Genomic DNA, 20,783 nt, shown 5'->3' with positions numbered 1-20,783 from the left:
TGGCACCTCACCCATGGCTAAGGATATTTTAAGTATCTCTGCCAGGGCCCCTGCAGTTTCTGCACTAGCTTCCCAGAGGGTCCAGGAGACTACCTTGTCAGACTCCATGGTTTTATCCACCCTAATTTGCCTCAAGACAGCAAACACCTGTCTAGTAATCTGTCTAGTCTCCATGACATTGCTGCTGCGTTGTCTCACATCCATAGTGTTATGATATGGCAACAATGAATATAGAATTGAGACAGGTTTTTATAAACAAAGAAACATTTATTTAAACTCAGCTCAACAACAACTGAAAAGTAAACAAACGACTAATTTAACCAGAGGTTAACTGCTATATGGCAACTCGAACAGTTCTTAAAGCGATAAATGCGAACACAGTTCTTAAAAGTGGTGAATGCAAAAGTCCAATTGATTTACATAGTCAATTAGGAGAGACTTTTCTGAAGTAACGAATTCCTCGATAACGTGACGTTACTGCTGATCCCAACCGAAATATTTCTTGCCCGAAGGATTTATGACGAAGAAAATAAAAACGGTTTAAATGAACTGACTTTTTCCATGGCGTATAACGTTGTGCCAATCCTTTCTGCGCTTATAGCAGGGATTATTTCGGATGCAGGTTACTATCTCTTTGAACGAGGATTCAATAAGGTCGATACTGTATTACTGCCGACAACATCAACTTTACTCAATCCTTCGGGTTTTCCGTACTTCGGTAAATTCTTCACTCTCCGACTGGACTAAAACTGACAGCGTTGTGGTGAAACTGCTGGCAATAACCTTTGAGACTTAAGATAGAAAGTAAAACTCCACTTTAAAACAAAACTGCGTCATGAGACGAATACGCAGCATAACGGAGTAACTGAGGAATTAAACCACGAACTAACCTGCGTCATAGCAAGGCTTTCCCGTTTTATACCTGTTGGAACAGGCCATCACATGACCTCTCACTGGCAGGAAAATTACATCATGTGACCTCAGGAAATTACATCACCCCACCATCACAAGACCATTACATCATGCTCACCAGATACTCAATCACATCATGGTCATAAGACAGTCGCAAGATACCCATGGGGTATGCAACAATAGACTCTGTGTCCATCTCCCGAGTAAATATACATGAAAAAAATCCATTTAAGACCTTCCCCATCTCTTCTGGCTCTATGCATAGATCGCTACTCTGATCTTCCAGAGGACCAACTTTGTCCCTTGCTATCCTTTTGTTCTTAATATATCTGTAGAAGCCCTTCAGAATCTCCTCAGCTTGTGTGAAAGAGCAACCTCATGTCTTCTTAAGTGTTCGTTTGCATTTCTTATACTCCTCAAGTACCTCATTTGTTCCTGCCTGCCTACGCCTGCTAGGCACTTCCTTCTCTTTCTTACCAGAACCTCAATGTCTCTCAAAAGCAAAGGTCCCCTCAACCTGTTATCCTTGCCTTTTATTCTGACAGGATCGTGCAAACTCTGTAGTCTCAAAATTTCACTTTTGTAGTCTTCCCACTTTCCAAGTACACCTTCACCATAAAACAACCTGTCCTAACCTGTCCCTACCCCCATCCACCTACCTGGTCTTACCCATCACCTCCCAGCTTCTCACTTCATCCTCCCTACCCCCATCCACCTACCTGGTCTTACCCATCACCTCCCAGCTTCTCACTTCATCCTCCCTACCCCCATCCACCTACCTGGTCTTACCCATCACCTTCCAGCTTCTCACTTCATCCTCCCTACCCCCATCCACCTACCTGGTCTTACCCACCACCTTCCAGCTTCTCACTTCATCCTCCCTACCCCCATCCACCTACCTGGTCTTACCCACCACCTTCCAGCTTCTTACTTCATCCTCCCTACCCCCATCCACCTACCTGGTCTTACCCATCACCTTCCAGCTTCTCACTTCATCCTCCCTACCCCCATCCACCTACCTGGTCTTACCTATCACCTTCCAGCTTCTCACTTCATCCTCCCTACCCCCATCCACCTACCTGGTCTTACCCATCACCTCCCAGCTTCTCACTTCATCCTCCCTACCCCCATCCACCTACCTGGTCTTACCCATCACCTCCCAGCTTCTCACTTCATCCTCCCTACCCCCATCCACCTACCTGGTCTTACCCATCACCTTCCAGCTTCTCACTTCATCCTCCCTACCCCCATCCACCTACCTGGTCTTACCCACCACCTTCCAGCTTCTCACTTCATCCTCCCTACCCCCATCCACCTACCTGGTCTTACCCACCACCTTCCAGCTTCTTACTTCATCCTCCCTACCCCCATCCACCTACCTGGTCTTACCCATCACCTTCCAGCTTCTCACTTCATCCTCCCTACCCCCATCCACCTACCTGGTCTTACCTATCACCTTCCAGCTTCTCACTTCATCCTCCCTACCCCCATCCACCTACCTGGTCTTACCCATCACCTCCCAGCTTCTCACTTCATCCTCCCTACCCCCATCCACCTACCTGGTCTTACCTATCACCTCCCAGCTTCTCACTTCATCCTCCCTACCCCCATCCACCTACCTGGTCTTACCCATCACCTTCCAGCTTCTCACTTCATCCTCCCTACCCCCATCCACCTACCTGGTCTTACCCACCACCTCCCAGCTTCTCACTTCATCCTCCCTACCCCCATCCACCTACCTGGTCTTACCCATCACCTTCCAGCTTCTCACTTCATCCTCCCTACCCCCCATCCACCTACCTGGTCTTACCCACCACCTTCCAGCTTCTCACTTCATCCTCCCTACCCCCATCCACCTACCTGGTCTTACCCATCACCTTCCAGCTTCTCACTTCATCCTCCCTACCCCCATCCACCTACCTGGTCTTACCCACCACCTTCCAGCTTCTTACTTCATCCTCCCTACCCCCATCCACCTACCTGGTCTTACCCATCACCTTCCAGCTTCTCACTTCATCCTCCCTACCCCCATCCACCTACCTGGTCTTACCTATCACCTTCCAGCTTCTCACTTCATCCTCCCTACCCCCATCCACCTACCTGGTCTTACCCATCACCTTCCCGCTTCTCACTTCATCCTCCCTACCCCCATCCACCTACCTGGTCTTACCCATCACCTTCCAGCTTCTCACTTCATCCTCCCTACCCCCATCCACCTACCTGGTCTTACCTATCACCTTCCAGCTTGTACTCCTCCCTCACCCTCTTATCCTGGCTACTTCCTCCTACCTATCTAGTCCTGATGAAGGGTCTCAGCCCAAAATGTTCACTCTTTACTCCTCTCCGTAGATGCTGCCTGACCTGCTGAGTTCCTCCAGAATTTTGTGTGCCTTAAATACATAGGCACCATACTTAAATTATGTATTTAAGAGGGTGATCGAGGGGGCAGCTTGCATGGAGCAGAAACTTGGAACTTTAGCAGGCAGTGATGGGCCAAGGAAGGGTGTAGCATTTTGGCGTTGGGCCTTTGTGAAGGAGCTTCCCGGCCTCTGGCATGTACGACAGGGTGTGATCACAGCACAAAGTCCCAGTGTTGAGCGTGGCCTACCAACGTTACTACCATATTTGATTCTACCACTGCTCGGTAGCACTTGACTAGTGCGATGCTGGTCTACTTGGTCCGAGTGAATCATCTGTTCAAAGGAGCCCGTACATTGATTGGGCTAAGTCACGAGTAACAGAAATGGGCAATAAACTATTACTCACCTACCTTAATGGTCATGCAATGTGTATTATCAAAGGGGCAGAATCAGGTGACCCTTGGACGTTAGAGTGCTTGTTGACGGCATAGCAAACAAGGGTGGGGCAGCTTGTCAAATGGGGTGTTTGGGATGGAAAACTACAGCAACTATTCCAGGTTTTATCGAGTACGAAGGTTTGAGCTTTGGGCCAATGTTGCATGCCGTTTGCTGCTGGCCTGTAAGGCGTCACCACGGTCACTGGGCATATCCCGGCGGTCCAGAGGGGGGATGATAACGGGCCGTCAGTGGAAAGGCCAAGGGAATCTGGACCTGCGGTAGAGGAGGGAGCGTGTGACTGAGGAGGTGCTCGGCTCAGCTCCCCACCTAGATAAACTAAGTTATATCAAACCTTTGTCAGTCAGGAAGTGAGAGCACGCAGGCCTGGTGTGGCTGGACCAGTTTCATGCTGACTTCAGCACGTGTGACAGTGAGGGCACTGTTATTGCTGAGAAGGACTGGTGAGACTCTGCCTTGTTAGAGATGCTCCACGCATGAAATGTCAGTGAAGTGAACATCGAGCACTTATTAGTCCATTCCTGGACGATCTACGGGTAGACGAGGAGTGTTCTGTTTACTCAGGAGCCCCAAACATGATCATTCGCAACATCCCACCTTGACAAGGGGACGCTGAATTGGAACGTCCTCTGGGAACTTCTGGATGTTGGAAAACAACCTATCTGAGAACATCAAGAAAGAGCAGGCAGGTCACACAGCCCTTCGAGCCAAACCCACAGTAAGACCACATCTGACCCATTTGTACAAAGTGTGACTCCAGTCAGTGTAGGTTTCTGCCAGTTCCCGACGTCTTCGTCGAACACAGCACACTGCAACGTGCTAACCTCTGCTAAAATTAATCTGACCTTCCCTTCCACGCAGCCCTCTCACCCAGATCTTCATCCAGGTCTGGTGCTGCATGGAGCAGTCGGAAGCGCAGCTAGTGAATGTGTCTGCTGCCCAACAATCACTGAAACACATACTACGGTTATTTAACCAAGGCAGCTCTGATACATGTGCTGGAAGAGATTAGCTACAACTGCAGTCAGATCTACCCCCTCCAGCAGAGGGGTAGTTTTGTTTGGAAAGCAAATCCCCAGAAAGAGCAGACTTTAGCTCTGCCAATCCCACCTCAAGGACAGAGACCTTATGCCATTGGGAAGGCTGACTTTGACAAAGCTGTAAGTGAAATTCCATGCCCCTCAACTCTGGTTTCTTCTCTGTACACCTCGTAAAAGAAATACTTAACTCAACTGAGAGAGAGGGAAAAGAACCCAAGGTTTGAATAAAACCTACACCCAACTAAATAAAAATCTTTTATCAAAATCAATTGGAATATAATCATTGTTGCTTGAAAAATTTTATTGAATTATATAAAATTGCATTATATTATATTTTATGTTGTAATTCATTCATTCATGCTGATCAAAGACATCAACCCATTTCAAAATAAAACCGTTATTTTTCCTGCTTCAAAAACAATTTCCATTTATCTACATGTGCCTTTTGTAAATTATTGCTCTTTTGCTTTGATTAAAGTGTCTTGATTTCAAAGGAAGGAACATCCCTTTTGTGAACTCAGGGGTCTATAATCAACGACAAGGAGTTCTGTGATCAGTACGTTCTGCAGGTTCCAACAGTCACAGTCCTGACACAAGGATACTGTGAAAAACAAGGCTGTACATTCAGAAACAATGGATTCTTTTTGCAAAGACACGGTGCTGTCGGTAGTAGCTTGATGTCGGTACATTTCCTTCCTGTATCAGGAGCTCTGAGAGTCATCCGGTGAAATGAGCAAGTTCAGGCTGATGCTGCCCTGTGGGAAGAGAATGGAACCGGCACCATCTATATGAGGTGAACTGCCGCAATGATCCAGCTGGCCATTAAAGATCCCATTTCACAGCGCAGAATGGCAAAAGGAATAACCATCATCGAAACTTGACACTCAAACCTCTCCGAACATGAAATGCCAAGCTATCTGATCACCCCTCTCACCGCCCCGTCAACTCAGTGGGCAGGCTGACTGCTGTATTCCACCATCAGCTTAGAGGCAGGTTTCTGGTAGCAACGTAAAGGTTGTAAAGTGCTTCTGAACGTCCTTAGGTCAATGAGGGTGAGGGTGAGGGAGAGGCCAAGAAAATAAATTACGGTTCTGTGATTGAGTTTGATGATTGGATGGTGTCAGGTCGGGTTTGGGATCAACCCGCCAATGGCTTAAATAGAAGTCATTGCTGCCAGGGAGTCGAAATCACGTTGAACATTTCTTAGGAAGTTCACTGAATAGTTCTACAGCAGCTGGACTGAATCGCTACAATTGTGACATCCAAGCCAGGGATGGGAAGAGCGATAATGGGAAGGTCAAGTTACTACCGTGGCGGGTCCCACCATTATCCGTGAATAAGATTCGCCCTTCCACTGCAGGGTAAACTACCTGCAGCTGCTTCATGTAACTGGAAACCACCGAAATATCTGTATTGCCTAGAATGGGAAAAGAAAGATACAATCCCCATTAGAATTCGATTTGCTATGAACACTGTCAGTAATGACTGAAGGTGTGCAGTTACCGGTATCGTGTCTCAGAGCTCCACTCTTCAGCATGGCAAATCCGTCCCCCCCGTTGGCGATGTAGGAGTTGGCGACGATTTTGTAGGTCTTGGTATCAAGGAGCGGTTGGTAGTGGGGCACTCGGCAGTCTGCGCACAGCACGTTGAGTCTGACCACCCGGGAGCCCGGAGGTCTCTTCAGGTTAAATTCCACCTGGATACCTGGAAAATTCGGCACACCTGCCAGTCAGGGTTATACTCCATGGAAACAGGTCGCTCGGCCTAACAAAGCTGCTTAAATCATTTGGCCCTTATCCTTCCAAACCTTGCCTATAAATGCACTCGTCTAAATGTCTTTGAAAATGTTATAATTGTACCCATTTCTGCTACCTCCCCTGGCAGCTCGTTCCATACGAAAGTGAAGAAAGTTGCCTCTCAGGTCTCCTTTAAATCTTTCCCCTCTCACCTTAACCCTGGCGTCCTCTAGTTCTGGGCACCCCTACACCGGGTGCTGGGGTTGGAGATACGTCTCCACCAAAGGAGGTGGAAGGCGGCTGTTCCCTCCGCAAGCCTGCAGGTCACCCTTGGGAAAGGGGTGGTAACGGCTTCGCCCCCTGATCAGGTGCAAAAATACTGTATGCTCAGTGGGCAGTGTGTACTTGTTAATGCAAGGCCTGACTAACAGCACCTGCCATTCCACTCTGGACATAAACAGAAAGATCACATTTATTTGTCGCATTGAGTGAAATGCCCTGTTTTATGTCAACAACCAGCACAGTCCAAGCGTTGTGCTGGGTGCCGCCATGCTCACGATGCCGACACAGGAAGCTTACAACTCACTAACCCTAACCCGTACATCCTTGGAAAGTGGGTGGAAACAGGAACACCTGGAGGGAACTCGTGGTCACGTTTCCTCCCGCATTCCAAACATGTACGGAGACGAGAGAAAGGAGATTCAGTTCAGCTCTCGGGCTGTTTCAATCTCAGCTGGCCATGGTTTCTATTTGATTAATGATTTGGCCAATTAAAACAGATCAGACAGAGTCTGTGGAGAGAAAGAGAGTTAATGTTCCAGAAGTGGGAATATTTAAAGATTTTAGTAAATGCTGAGGCAGGAGAAGGAGGAAGGACAAGAGAGGATGAAAGGACAGGTCAAAGAAATGGGAGAAGATGGGAGAGATTATCAGAAGACCATTAGATACAGGAGCAGAAATCCAATATGATAGGGTTCACCCTGCAGTTTGAGAAGGAGAAGCTAGAATCAGATGTATCGGTATTACAGGGGAGTAAAGGCAATTTCAGAGGCACGAGAGAGGAGCTAGCCAAAGTTGATTAACGGGGATGACAGCAATGGTTGGAAGTAGGAGTTTCTGAGAGCAATATGGAAAGCGCAGGATACAAAACCACAAGACCGGAAGATACAGGTGCTGCATTAGACCATTTGGCCCATCAAGTCTGCTCAGCTATTTCATCATGGCTGATCCATGGATATATCCCTGATCCCCACCGTCCCTGCTTGCAAACTCCCACTCTTCTTGAACTCAAGTCTGCCAGAAATCCCTCCCCGACAGCAGGGTACTGTCTCAGCCTGGCGTGGGCTGAAGTATCAGGTTGGCTGGGCTGGCGGTGATGTTCAGACCACTCTCTCTGGGAACTTTTAACCACAGACTAAGCATGTTAATAGATCTTCCTTCTGTGGAACGAGCTGGCAGAGGAGATGGTACAGATTACAGGGCGAGTAACCCCTTATCCAAAATGCTCGGGGCTAGAGGGATTTTGGATTTCGGGCTTTGAAATGTATAATGAGCTAGCTCGGGATGGCTATTGCTTCCGACTCTGAGGCTACGTCCACACTAAACCGGATACTTTTGAAAACGCCGGTTTCGTGTAAAAACGATAGGTGTTCACACTATGTGTTTTTAAAAATATCTCTGTCCACATTGAAATGGAGATTTCGTCAAATCTCCTCCTACTGCTCATGCGCAGGACACATCTACCGAAAACAAGCCACATGTTTGGTGTTGAATTTCGCTGTGAAAGACAGTGCGTGTTTGTTCAGTTACAGACTAGAAAAACTTAAACGACGGGCAGCTGTTGGCTCTCGCTCAGGAAGATTTAAAAGTTAAAAAAAACAAATACTGAAGCGTATGGAGGCAACCAATGGGGACCTGACTGACGACGAACATTGAAAAACTGACCAACTCTGTTGCATTAATAAAGCCCCTTGTTAAATGTATAAAACATGTCTGCATCAGTGTTATCTTGTATTTCCATACAATGTTACATTAGGCTGTTACACATCTATTGTCAGAGAAGTACTTGCATAAATAGGTAAACCACCTTCATACAAGCAAGGACAGAAAACAGGGCAAAGTGAGTATACTTATTTATTCAGTAAGTTATGGGTCAAAGTATTTGGTGAGTACATTTCTAACTCTCCTGGCTTCAGTCTCGTTGCCGTCTGTTCTGAAATTGTTAGGTTGCGTTCAGGAAAACAATGAAATGGTGTGCTGCTGTCTGACAGCGTTTTTAAATTTCTCCGGTTACCTCGTCCATACTGATCTGCCTGAGCAGTGTTTTCAAAAATACCCACCCTGGGAAGCGTTTCTGAAAAGCTCCGGTTTCGGGAGACAAAAACGCCATTTTAGTGTGGACGGAGGGTAAAAACGAAGAGAAAAAGCTTCGGTTACAGATTTATCCGGCCTAGTGTGGACATAGCCTGAATGTATATAATCCTGGTAAGCAGTCTTGGTCTTACTCATGTGTACTTAACAGCAATATTACTGAATTCCAGTTGAGTACAGGCCCAGAGCCATTAATTGGGCCTCATATGTTAACCCTTTCATTCGCAGAATCATTCTCCTGAACCCCCTCTGAACCCTCTCCAATATCAGCACATCTTTTCTTAGATAAAAGGCCCAAAACTGCTCACAATGCTCCAAGTGAGACCTCGCCAGTGCCTTATAAAGCACCAACATCATATCCTTGCTTTTAAAGTTCAAAGTTCAAACATTAAAATAAATTTTATCATCAAAGCACATATATGTCATCATATACAACCCTGAGATTCATTTCCCTGTGGATGCACTCAACAAGTCTATGGAACAGGATCAGTGAAAGGTCAACCGGAGCGCAGAAGGCAACAAAATGAAAATAGAAATAATGAGAACATGAGATAATAATATAAAGAGGTCTTAAAATGAGATCATTGGTTGCGGGAACATTTCAACGTTGGGGCAAGTGAGTGATGGTTGAGGAGTCGTAACTGTTCTTGAACTTGGTGGTGCGAGGGTCTTGTACCTTTACAGTGAGAAGAGAGCATGACCTGGGTGGTGGGGATCTCTGATGATGAATGCGGTTTCCCTGTGACAATGTTTCATGTAGATACGCTCAGTGGTTAGGAGGGTGTTACCTGTGATGTACTGGGCCAAATCCATTACTTTCTGTAGGATTTTCTGTTCAGAAACATTGGTGTTTCTATACCAGGCCAGGATGCAGCCAGGCAACACCAATTCCACGACACATCTGTAGAAGTTCTCCTCAGGATCTTGAGGAAGTAGAGGTACTGCCATGCCTCCTTTGCAATTGCACTTACTTGCTGGGTCCAGGACAGGTCCCCTTAAATAGTAACACTCCGGAATTTAAAGTTGATAATCTCTTCACCTCTGATCCTCCGATGATTACTGGCTCATGGCCCTCTGGTTTCCCTCTTCTGAAGTCTACAATCAGTTCCTTGATCATGCTGACATTAAGTGAGAGGTTGTTGTTATGACACCACTCAGCGAAATTTTCAACCTCTCTCCTGTATGCGTATTCCTCGCCTCTCTAGTCTTCTCAAAATCAATGCTAACGTCGCATTTCCCTTCCTCACCACCAACTCAACCGGCAAATTAACCTTTAGGGATTCCTACAACACGAGAACTCCCAAGTCCCTTGCACCTTAGATTTTTCAATTTTCTCTCCATTTAGAAAATAGTCTATTTCTTCTTACCTTACCGCATGGCCGTACACTTCCCGACACTATTCCATCTGCTACTTCTTTGCCCAATCTCCAAATCTGTCTAAGCCCTTCTGAAGCCTCCCTGCTTCCTCAGCACCACCTGCACCTCCCCCTATCTTTGTATCGTCCACAAACTTAGCCAAAAAGCCATCAATTCCATCATCCAAACCATTGACGTATAACTTTAAAAGAAGTGGTCCCAACACAGCTGTCCCCCTGCCAAATTAGTTTAAATCCTCCCAAGCAGTCTAGCCAACCTGCCTGCCTGCAAAGATAAAGTCCCGTTCGGGTTCAGGTGTATCCAGTCCCTTTTGTGCAGGTCATAGCTTCCCCAGAAGAGATCCCAATGATCCAGAGAACAGAACTGTGCCCCCCCCCCACCACACCAGTTCCTCAGCCACACGTTCATCTGCCAAATGTTCCTATTCGTACACTCACTGACCTGTTCTGGCATTCGGTTTTCATCAACAATGCTTTCAAAGTTTAACGCCGCTACGTGAGGTATAAAAACATTAGGCATCTGCATGTAATCTAACTGGGCCGCAGTACTGATGAGGCATAACTCTGTCCTCAGTATCACAGTCAGTCGGATTTAAGGCCAGTATTCCATTAGTTGTCTGGGTTACTTTGCATCCTGTCACTGACATTTCAATCCTCTGTGCCCTTAGACCACAAGACCTATTGCTTCTCCAGTGGTTTTGTAGAAAGGAATTTTGTTATAGGTCCAAAGTGGATGACTCTCAGTTTCCCTATTCAGTAACTTTTCAGATTTCTCCTGTAATTCAAAGCATTGGTGTTTACTGCTGATAAAAGCTCTTGTTTCTCTTCAGCTTAGAAACGTAACCTCTTATCTGAGCCTCCAACAGTGACACGATTGCAATCACAACACAGGCCATCGAGGGTTGCACCGATCGCACTCTGCTGCAGAGACATCATAACCATTATCCTGACTCTGTTCCTGCTTTTCTCAGCCAGTCACAGAATTTGCCTGCAATTCCAAATCCTTCTGATGAGGTCTTTATCAAATGCCTTCAAGAAGTACACGTTGTCTTTTTTATCTAGAGATACAGCACAGTGACAGCCCCATGAGCCTACACCACCTAATTACGCCCATGAGGCCAAATTATCTACTAACCTCTACATCTTTGGAATTTAGGAGGGAACTGTACCACCCAGAGGAAACCTATGTGATCATGAGGAGAACATGCAAACTCCTTACAGACAGCAACGGGAATTGAACTCAGGTCGCATTATGCTAACCACTACACTACCGTCAGTGACATTCCCAGCCCCACAACTATATTCAATTCCTCTGAACGTTACTCAACAATTTCAAACCCGTGTCGCTCCTCGTCAGCAGCTGGAATGTCCATTCACACTTTTCTTAGTCCCCAGCTGGTTTACAAATCCCACTTTATCCTTCTCTTGACTTTCTTACGTGCTGGTGTGAAGGCCCATGAGCCTTCAGTCTAAAGGAGTGAGGGACCATTGGTCAAAGCGGGGTTTTGATCCAGTATGTCAACAAGTCCTTTTGCTCCACAGACGCTGCCTGACCTGCTGAGCTCCTTCAGCAGTTTGTTCGTTACAGTTAATAGGCCTGACTACTTAAGCTTGGTGATGGAATCGATCGGGTGCCAGGGTTCTTGTTCCCCTTCAATGGCGATATTTCCTCCATTATTTTGTCCAGCATGTGATCATTTTCCCTGATCTAGCGCACTGGACAGCAAAGGATTTTTTGAAGGTGCTGCTTCCTCGGAAATCTCCTGTGTTCGTGACAGGACACTCAAAGCTGAACACAAATATAACTTTATACTACTGGTATCACGTAGGAATTTGGAGAAACAAGAAATTAACTTTTATTAAATGTAATGCCTTTATAGACAATAGGTGCAGAAGTAGACCATTCGGCCCTTTGAGCCTGCACCGCCATTCTGAGATCATGGCTGATCAACTACTATCAATACCCGGTTCCTGCCTTGTCCCCATATCCCTTGATTCCCCTATCCACAAGATACCTATCTAGCTCCTTCTTGAAAGCATCCAGAGAATTGGCCTCCACTACCTTCCGAGGCAGTGCATTCCAGACCCCCACAACTCTCTGGGAGAAGAAGTTTTTCCTTAACTCTGTCCTGAATGACCTACCCCTTTTTCTCAAACCATGCCCTCTGGTACTGGACTCTCCCAGCATCTGGAACATATTTCCTGCCTCTATCTTGTCCAATCTCTTAATAATCTTATATGTTTCAATCAGATCCCCTCTCAATCTCCTTAATTCCAGCGTGCACAAGCCCAGTCTCTCTAACCTCTCTGTGTAAGACAGTCCAGACATCCCAGGAATTAACCTCGTGAATCTACGCTGCACTTCCTCTACAGCCAGGATGTCCTTCCTTAACCCTGGAGACCAAAACTGCACACAATACTCCAGGTGTGGTCTCACCAGGGCTCTGTACAAATGCAAGAGGATTTCCTTGCTCTTGTACTCAATTCCCTTTGTAATAAAGGCCAACATTCCATTAGCCTTCTTCACTGCCTGCCGCACTTGCTCATTCACCTTCAGTGACTGATGAACAAGGACTCCTAGATCTCTTTGTATTTCTCCCTTACCTAACTCTACACTGTTCAGATAATAATCTGCCTTCCTGTTCTTACTCCCAAAGTGGATAACCTCACTTATTCACATTAAACGTCATCTGCCAAGTATCTGCCCACTCACTCAGCCTATCCAAGTCACCCTGAATTCTCCTAACATCCTCATCACATGTCACACTGCCACCCAGCTTAGTATCATCAGCAAATTTGCTGATGTTATTTTCTATGCCTTCATCCAAATCGTTGACGTAAATGGTAAACAGCTGTGGTCCCAATACCGAGCCCTGTGGCACCCCACTAGTCACCACCTGCCATTCCGAGAAACACCCATTCACTGCTACCCTTTGCTTTCTATCTGCCAACCAGTTTTCTATCCATGTCAATGTCTTCCCCCCGATGCCCTGAGCTTTGATTTTACCCACCAATCTCCTATGTGGGACCTTATCAAATGCCTTCTGAAAATCGAGGTACACTACATCCACTGGATCTCCCCCATCTAACTTCCTGGTTACATCCTCGAAAAACTCCAACAGATTAGTCAAGCATGATTTACCCTTCGTAAATCCATGCTGGCTCGGCCCAATCCTATCACTGCTATCTAGATATGCCACTATTTCATCCTTAATAATGGACTCTAGCATCTTCCCCACCACCGATGTCAGGCTGACAGGTCGATAGTTCTCTGTTTTCTCCCTCCCTCCTTTCTTAAAAAGTGGGAGTGGGAAAAGTGTCCGTCGGTGAGGGCAGCGGAGCGGGAGTAAGGAGTGCTCGTGATCGACAGACGACTGGAGATCGGAGGATCGGAGGATCAGCCGTTGTAGGTAGGCCGAGACCCTCGGACCTACCTGAAGAATACCTGAGGAGGAAGGTAAAGCTGCGCAAGCGCGGGTGACGTCAGCGGCGAGCGCGGGCTTTAAAAAGCGACCCACTTTCAGGAGCGGGCAGCAGAGTGCGCAGGAGCAGAGTGCTGGGCTTTGGCTCAGCAGGCTTTAGCACAAGAGGACTTCGGCAAGAAGCCTGTTTTTCATTTATTCTGACTAATCTGGGATCAGGTAATGGGGGAGACAGTTAGAGCAGTGGTGTGCTCCGTATGCAGTACGTGGGAGGTCAGGGCCAACACAGTTGTCCCTGATGACCACACCTGCAATAGGTGCATCCAGCTGCAGCTCCTATCAGACCGATTTAGGGAATTGGAGCAGGAGCTGGATGAACTATGGATCATTCAGGAGGCAGAGGCTGAGATAGATAAGAGTTATCGGGAGGTAGTCACACCGAAAAGACAGGAGGTAGGCAAATGGATGACAGTCAAGGGAGGCAAGGGGAGCAGACAGAGAGAGCAGAGCACCCCTGTGGCCGTTCCCATCAACAATAAGTATACCGTTTTGGATACTGTTGGTGGGGATGACCTACCAGGAACAAGTTGCAGTGGTCCTGTCTCTGGCACTGAGGTTGGACCCGCGACTAGGAAGGGGAGGAGGGAAGAGAAGAGAGCGGTAGTGATAGGGGATTCTATAGTCAGGGGGGCGGATAGGAGATTTTGTGGGTAAGATCGGGAGTCTCGGATGCTATGTTGCTTCCCTGGTGCCGGGGTCAGAGACATCTCAGATTGGGTGCAGGTTATTCTTGAGAGGGAGGGCAAGAATCCAGATGTTGTGGTCCATGTAAGGACCAATGACGTGGGTAGGATGAGTGAGGGGGTCCTGCGTAGGGAGTTCAGGGAGTTAGGTGCGAAGCTGAAGAGCAGGACATCCAGGGTAACAATCTCAGGATTGCTACCTGTGCCACTTGCGAGGGAGGCAAGGAACAGAAAGATTATAAAGATTAATACGTGGCTGAGAGGATGGTGCAGGAGGGAGGGCTTCAGGTTTGTAGATAATTGGGCTCTGTTCCAGGGAAGGTGGGATCTGTTCTGAAGGGACGGTTTACACCTGAACTGGAGCGGTACTAACATTCTTGCAGGGAAGTTTGCTAGTGCTTCTTGGGGGGGGTTTAAACTAAATTTGCAGGGGGCAGGGATCCAGAATGTGCGAGAGGATAGTGAGAGGAAGAATAAAGGACAGGTGGGGACTACACGGTTCCAGAATATTAAGTGTGTAGTAGAGAAAGGTGAGGCGGAACAAGTGATAAGGAGGACACATGTACAGAGGGATGGTCTGACGGAACATGGAGTTAAATGTGTTGAAAGAATAAGTAAATTGAGGAAGGACAACAAAATTCTAGGGGCGTATGGGAGTTCGGGGAGCTGGGTTAAGCACAATAGGCAGCGATTTAAACAGAGAGAGGAGAAATGGGCTAAAAATTCTATATCTGAATGCACGAAGTGTCAGAAATAAGGCGGATGAGCTTGAAGCTCAGGTGCGAATGGGTAACTATGATGTTGTTGGGATAACGGAGACATGGCTGCAGGGAGATCAGACCTGGGAAATGAATGTACAAGGATATACGTGCTATCGTAGGGACAGAAATGTGGGCAGAGGGGGTGGGGTGGCCCTGTTGGTGAGGAATGAGATTCAGTCCTTTGCAAGGGGGGACATAGGGTCAGGAGAAGTAGAGTCTGTGTGGATAGAACTGAGGAACAGTAAGGCCAAAAGGACCCAAATGGGTGTTGTCTACAGGCCACCAAACAGTAGCATGGATATTGGGTGCAAGTTGAATAGGGAGTTAACATTGGCATGTGGCAAAGGTAATGTCGCAGTAGTTATGGGGGATTTCAACATGCAGGTGAACTGGGAGAATCAGGTTGGTGCTGGACCACAGGATAGGGAGTTTGTAGAGTGCCTACGGGATGCATTCTTGGAACAGCTTGTACAAGAGCCGACCAAGGACAAGACTATTCTGGATTTAGTGTTATGTAATGAACAGGATTTGATAAGTGATCTTGCAGTAAAGGAGCCGTTAGGAGGTAGTGATCATAATATTATAAGTTTTTATCTGCAATTTGAGAAGGATAAGGGCAGCTCGGAGGTGTCAGCGTTGCAGTTGAACAGGGGAAACTATGAGGGAGGAGCTGGCCAAAGTTGACTGGATGGATAGCCTAGCAGAAAAGACAGTGGAACAGCAATGGCAGGTATTCTTGGGAATAATTCACAAGGTGCAAAATCAGTTCATCCCCCAGAGAAGGAAGGATTCAAAGGGGGGAAAGGGGCCACAGTGGTTGACAAAGGAAGTCAGAGATTGCATAGCATTAAAAAAAAGGAAGTATAACAGAGCTAGGGTGAGTGGGAGGACAGATGATTGGGAAGTTTTTAAGGAACAACAGAACTTAACTAAAAAGACAATACGGGGAGAAAAAATGAGGTACGAACGCAAGCTAGCCAGGAATATAAAGGAAGATAGCAAAAGGTTTTTTAGGTATGTGAAGAGAAAGAAGATAGTTAAGAACAATGTTGGGCCCTTGAAGAATGAATTGGGTGAAATGTTTTATGGGAAACAGAGAAACGGCAGAAGAACTTAATGAGTACTTTAGATCTGTTTTCACTAAGGAAGACACAAGCAATCTCCCAGATGTATGGATGGACCAAGGACATAGGGTAACAGAGGAAATGAAACAGATTGACATTCGGAAGGAAACGATGATGAGAAGACTGATGGGACTGAAGGCTGACAAATCCCCAGGTCCAGATGGTCTGCATCCTAGGGTACTAAAGGAGGTGGCCCTGGAAATTGCGTATGCATTGGTAATCATTTTCCAATGTTCCTTAGATTCAGGATCAGTTCCTGAGGATTGGAGAATGGCTAATGTTATCCCACTTTAGTTGCATAATGCACTTTGCAATAGTTCAACTGAACTAAAAACGTTCTGTTGATGTTTTTCATTTGGACTCAGTGACTCATTGTGCTTATTGTCTACAATAATCCACCAACACTGATGGATTCCAGTTGCCCTGGTACTGTTTCTCCATGACCGCAATGTCCTGGTGAAACATTTCACCGTGCCCGTCACTGACAGCGCCAAGATTTGCAGGGAAGAAGTCTAAATGGGAATGCAGAAAACGAATCTGTGGTTGTGGTGATATCACATGTCACGTGTCAGGACGTGATTGGACAGAGTTCTGAGCATGCGCAGAAATGACAGAATGATCGAGAAGCTTGTATGGTTAAAACGTGGTTGCTGTTTGCTGTTAAGTAAAAGTTCTAGTTATGCTCTTCCAGAATATGTTTCTTTATGAGTAACCCACGGTACGTGTAAAGAACACAACAGTAGTGACATGTTGCACTTCACGATTCTGTATGCTTGAAGCATGTTGTTAACCAGCTGTGTGTAGCTTGGTGCTCTGGATTTGCCAAGAAAATTTTCAATGACATCCTTGAATGCCTTCCAATGATTTTCTCCGGTCCCACTAGAAAATCTTTGAATTGCCTGGTCATTGACGACTTGATTGATTCATGGACCAACAGAAATCCCTCCCTTCATTTTAGCATCTGTCGTTCTGGGAAACATCTGTCTCAAATACCAAAGTCCTTCAGGGATTCTTCTTTTGCCTGGTGCTGGCAGATTTCATCCTTGAACCCGCTTCTGCTTTTGCCTTCGACAACCCCACGTCTCTGACCATGTCATTTAACTCAGATTGGGTTATCAGATGAGGCTCACTCCTCATTCTGTATCTGTATCGTTTTCCATTCCTGGCTCGTGCACCATGGCATCTTCATCTGCCTCCTCTAGACTCTATTTCTCTGGTGACTTCAGTACTGGAAGACTGGCATTATACGTCCATTCGTCCCTCCCCACTGATCTCCCTCCTGGCACTTAAGTGATTCACCTGCCCCCTACACCTCCTCCCTCACTACCATTCAGTTCCTCCAGCATTTTGTGTGTGTTGCTTGGATTTCCAGCATCTGCAGATGTTCTCTCGTTTGGGAATAAAGAGCTGACATTTTGAGCTGAGACACTTAATCAGGACCTGGGGGGAAGGGGGAAGATGCCAGAATGAAAGGACAAGGGACGGGAAGAGTACAAGCTGGCAGGTGCTGGGGGAAACCAGGTGAGGGGAGTAGAGATGAAATGCGAAGCTGAAGAGGTGAAGAGCTAAAAAAAAGAAGTAATCCGGTTGGAGAGGAGATTGGACCATGGGAAAAAGGCAGGTGAGGAGATAAGAAGGGGCAAGCGAGGAGCCAGTATCGGGAATGGATAAGGGGGGGTGTGGGATGTGGAGTAATTACCAGACGTCAGAAAAATCGATGCTTATGCCATCATGCTGGGCTCTCCCATATGAATAAATCACCTCATCATCCTTCACAGCAACATCGTTAGCAGTTGCAGCAAGCTATTTTGACATGGCTTGTGGTCTTACTAACAGTTTCCTCACTTCTTGGTTTGTTTCATCACAGTTCTCAGGATTTGTGCTCAGCTTTGTGAGTTTGTTTTTGCATGCTTCATCCTTTCAGGGAGGGAGCAATTGATAAACAATTGATAGGTATTTTTCTACCACATATGAGCAAAGCAGCTGTGTCCCTGCACTCATTGGCCCGGCAGAGGGACACGATGACCAGGGGTGCGCGCAGTGTCCATGCCACAGCGCTCACTGGCCCAGCGGAGGGACGCGATGACCAGGGGTGCGCGCAGTGTCCATGCCACAGCGCTCACTGGCCCAGCGGAGGGACGCGATGACCAGGGGTGCGCGCAGTGTCCATGCCACAGCGCTCACTGGCCCAGCGGAGGGACGCGATGACCAGGGGTGCGCGCAGTGTCCATGCCACAGCGCTCACTGGCCCAGCGGAGGGACGCGATGACCAGGGGTGCGCGCAGTGTCCATGCCACAGCGCTCACTGGCCCAGCGGAGGGACACAATGACCAGTTATCTTACCAGAGACCTGCAGGAACTCGCCGGTGTTCATCCCATATCTTCTGACTGAATGCTCAAAAGCTGCCCGTATTGTAGACCCTTTGACCTCCAGCAGGTCAACGGTGCTTCCGAACGGTAAAACTGCCATCAGGCTATCCATTTGTATCCTCCCTACATGCAGGAAACAAGGTATCAAGGCGTTACTGGAATTGGAATCGGTTAATTATCATTGCATGTACTAGATACAGTGAAAAGCTTGTCTTGCAGATTGTTCACACTGATCAGTTCATTGCACAGTCCATTGCGACAGCACAAAGTGACACGGCAAAGTAACACACATGTGTAACAGCCACAGGCAAAGGGCAGGTAGACAACCAGCTGCAAGAACACAGATTGTGAGGTCAAGAGTCCACCTTATCCTACAAGGGAGCCATTCAATAGCCTGATAACACTGGAGTTCTTCTTGAGCCTGGTGCACGTGCCAACTAATTTGTGCAGCCCAACTACACCGTGACTAATAATGTATCAACCCATATGTCCCTGGAATGTGGAGGAACACGTGGTCACGGGGGAACGTGTAAACTCCTTATAGACAGTGGCAGGAATTGAACCGCTATGCTACGTTGCCCCTGTGCTTTAAATCACTGATTGAGATGGCCCATGACAGATTCTGTATTCAATGATATGCAGAGAACAGGCTGTAAAGCTCTTCATGTCTGTGCTGAATTCAATACCAAAGTACACAAATCCCATCTGCCTGCCCATGGTCCATATCCCTCCATTCCCTGCACGTTCATGTGCCTGTCTGAATACCTCTTAACGTATCTGCCTGCAACTCTACCCCTGACAGGCTATTCCAGGCATCCACCACTCTCTGTGTAAAAAAAAAACTTGCCCCACAAATCCCCTTTAAACTTTCACCCTTCACCTTAAAACCTATGCCCTCTACTATTTGATATTTCCACGGTGGGCAAAAGGCGATGACTGTTCATCTTTCAATGACTCAACATAAGTTTACAACCTCTATCAAGATCAGGAGAATTGTAAGTTCTTATGTAAACTGAAACAGCTCTGGGTGGAGTTCAGACCACAGCCAGTGAGGAAATTCTACCACAAGCCTTTCATTTACAAGTTGTTTCAGTGCCCCCTTGTCTGGAGTGTTACAGGGCACAGAAGAGCCCAGACAATGATTAGCAAGTAGATGCTGTATCAGTGAGCGTTGAGCGGACTGACACTAATGTATGTGTGGCCGTTCAGGAAGGTACATAGTCTTGACTTCAAATCCAACACCAAACCCATAAGAAATTGGAGTGAATTAGGCCATTCAGCCCATTGTTTGCTCCGCCATTCCATCATGGGGTTCCATCAACCCCATTCTCCTGCCTTCTCCTTTAAATATACTCAATGACTTGGCCACAGCTATCTGTGCCAATGAATTCCACAGATTCACCACCCTCTGGACAAGGAAATTCCTCCTCATCTCTGTTCTAAAAGGGCATCCTTCGATTCTGAGGCTGTGGCCTCTGGTCCTAAAAGCCCTGCTACAGCTAACATCCTCTCCACATCCATTCTATCTAGACCTTCAATATTCAATCGGTTTCAATGAGATCCCCCTCATTCTTCTAAATCCCAGTAAGTACCAGCCTAGAGCCATCAAACATTCCTTACACATTCCCAGGGTCTCTCTTGTCAACTCTCCAATGCCAGCATGCCTTTTCACAGATAAAGGGGCCCCGCGTTACATCTTTGGCTTTATATTCGATTCCTCTTGAAATTAATGCTGACATTGCATTTACCTTCCTTACCACCGACTCAACCTGCAAGTTACCTTTTAGGGATCCCTCCACCAGGACTCCCAAGTACCTGCGCACCTCTGATTTCCGAATTGTCTCCCTGTTTAGAAAATAGTCTGTGGCCTTTTCTCTTTCAACCAAAGTACACGGCCACCCACTTCCCTGCACTGTATTCCATTTGCCTGTTCTCTAAGTCCTTCTGCGGACTCCCTGCCTCCACAACACTACCTGCCCCTCCATCTATCTTCGTATCATCTGCAAACTTGACCACAAAACCGTCAATTCTGTCATCAAAATCAATTGCATATACTGTGAAAAGGGGTCCCTAGCCACCGGAGCGGACCAGGAAACGGTCCCTTTATTCTGGC

The 20,783-nt window shown here is 47.0% G+C and overlaps 1 protein-coding gene across 1 annotated transcript in view; it reads right to left on the bottom strand.

The window, feature by feature from the left end:
- Positions 1 to 5,051: 5,051 nt before the first annotated feature.
- Positions 5,052 to 20,783, bottom strand: part of LOC140730793 (5'-nucleotidase-like) — a 71,682-nt gene continuing 55,950 nt past the window's right edge. Inside the window, exons 7-9 of the mRNA XM_073051689.1 lie at positions 18,644 to 18,793; positions 6,272 to 6,472; positions 5,052 to 6,185 (exon numbers count right to left, since the gene is read on the bottom strand). Of these exons, the coding sequence (XP_072907790.1) occupies positions 6,016 to 6,185; positions 6,272 to 6,472; positions 18,644 to 18,793 (521 nt within the window). The 3' untranslated portion in view covers positions 5,052 to 6,015. The remainder of the gene's footprint in view (positions 6,186 to 6,271; positions 6,473 to 18,643; positions 18,794 to 20,783) is intronic.

This window comes from Hemitrygon akajei, chromosome 7 (genome assembly GCF_048418815.1).
Source record: "Hemitrygon akajei chromosome 7, sHemAka1.3, whole genome shotgun sequence".
Taxonomy (NCBI): Eukaryota; Metazoa; Chordata; class Chondrichthyes; order Myliobatiformes; family Dasyatidae; genus Hemitrygon; species Hemitrygon akajei.
Note: the sequence above shows the minus strand (reverse complement) of the source record. Positions and strands in the feature narration are given on the sequence as shown.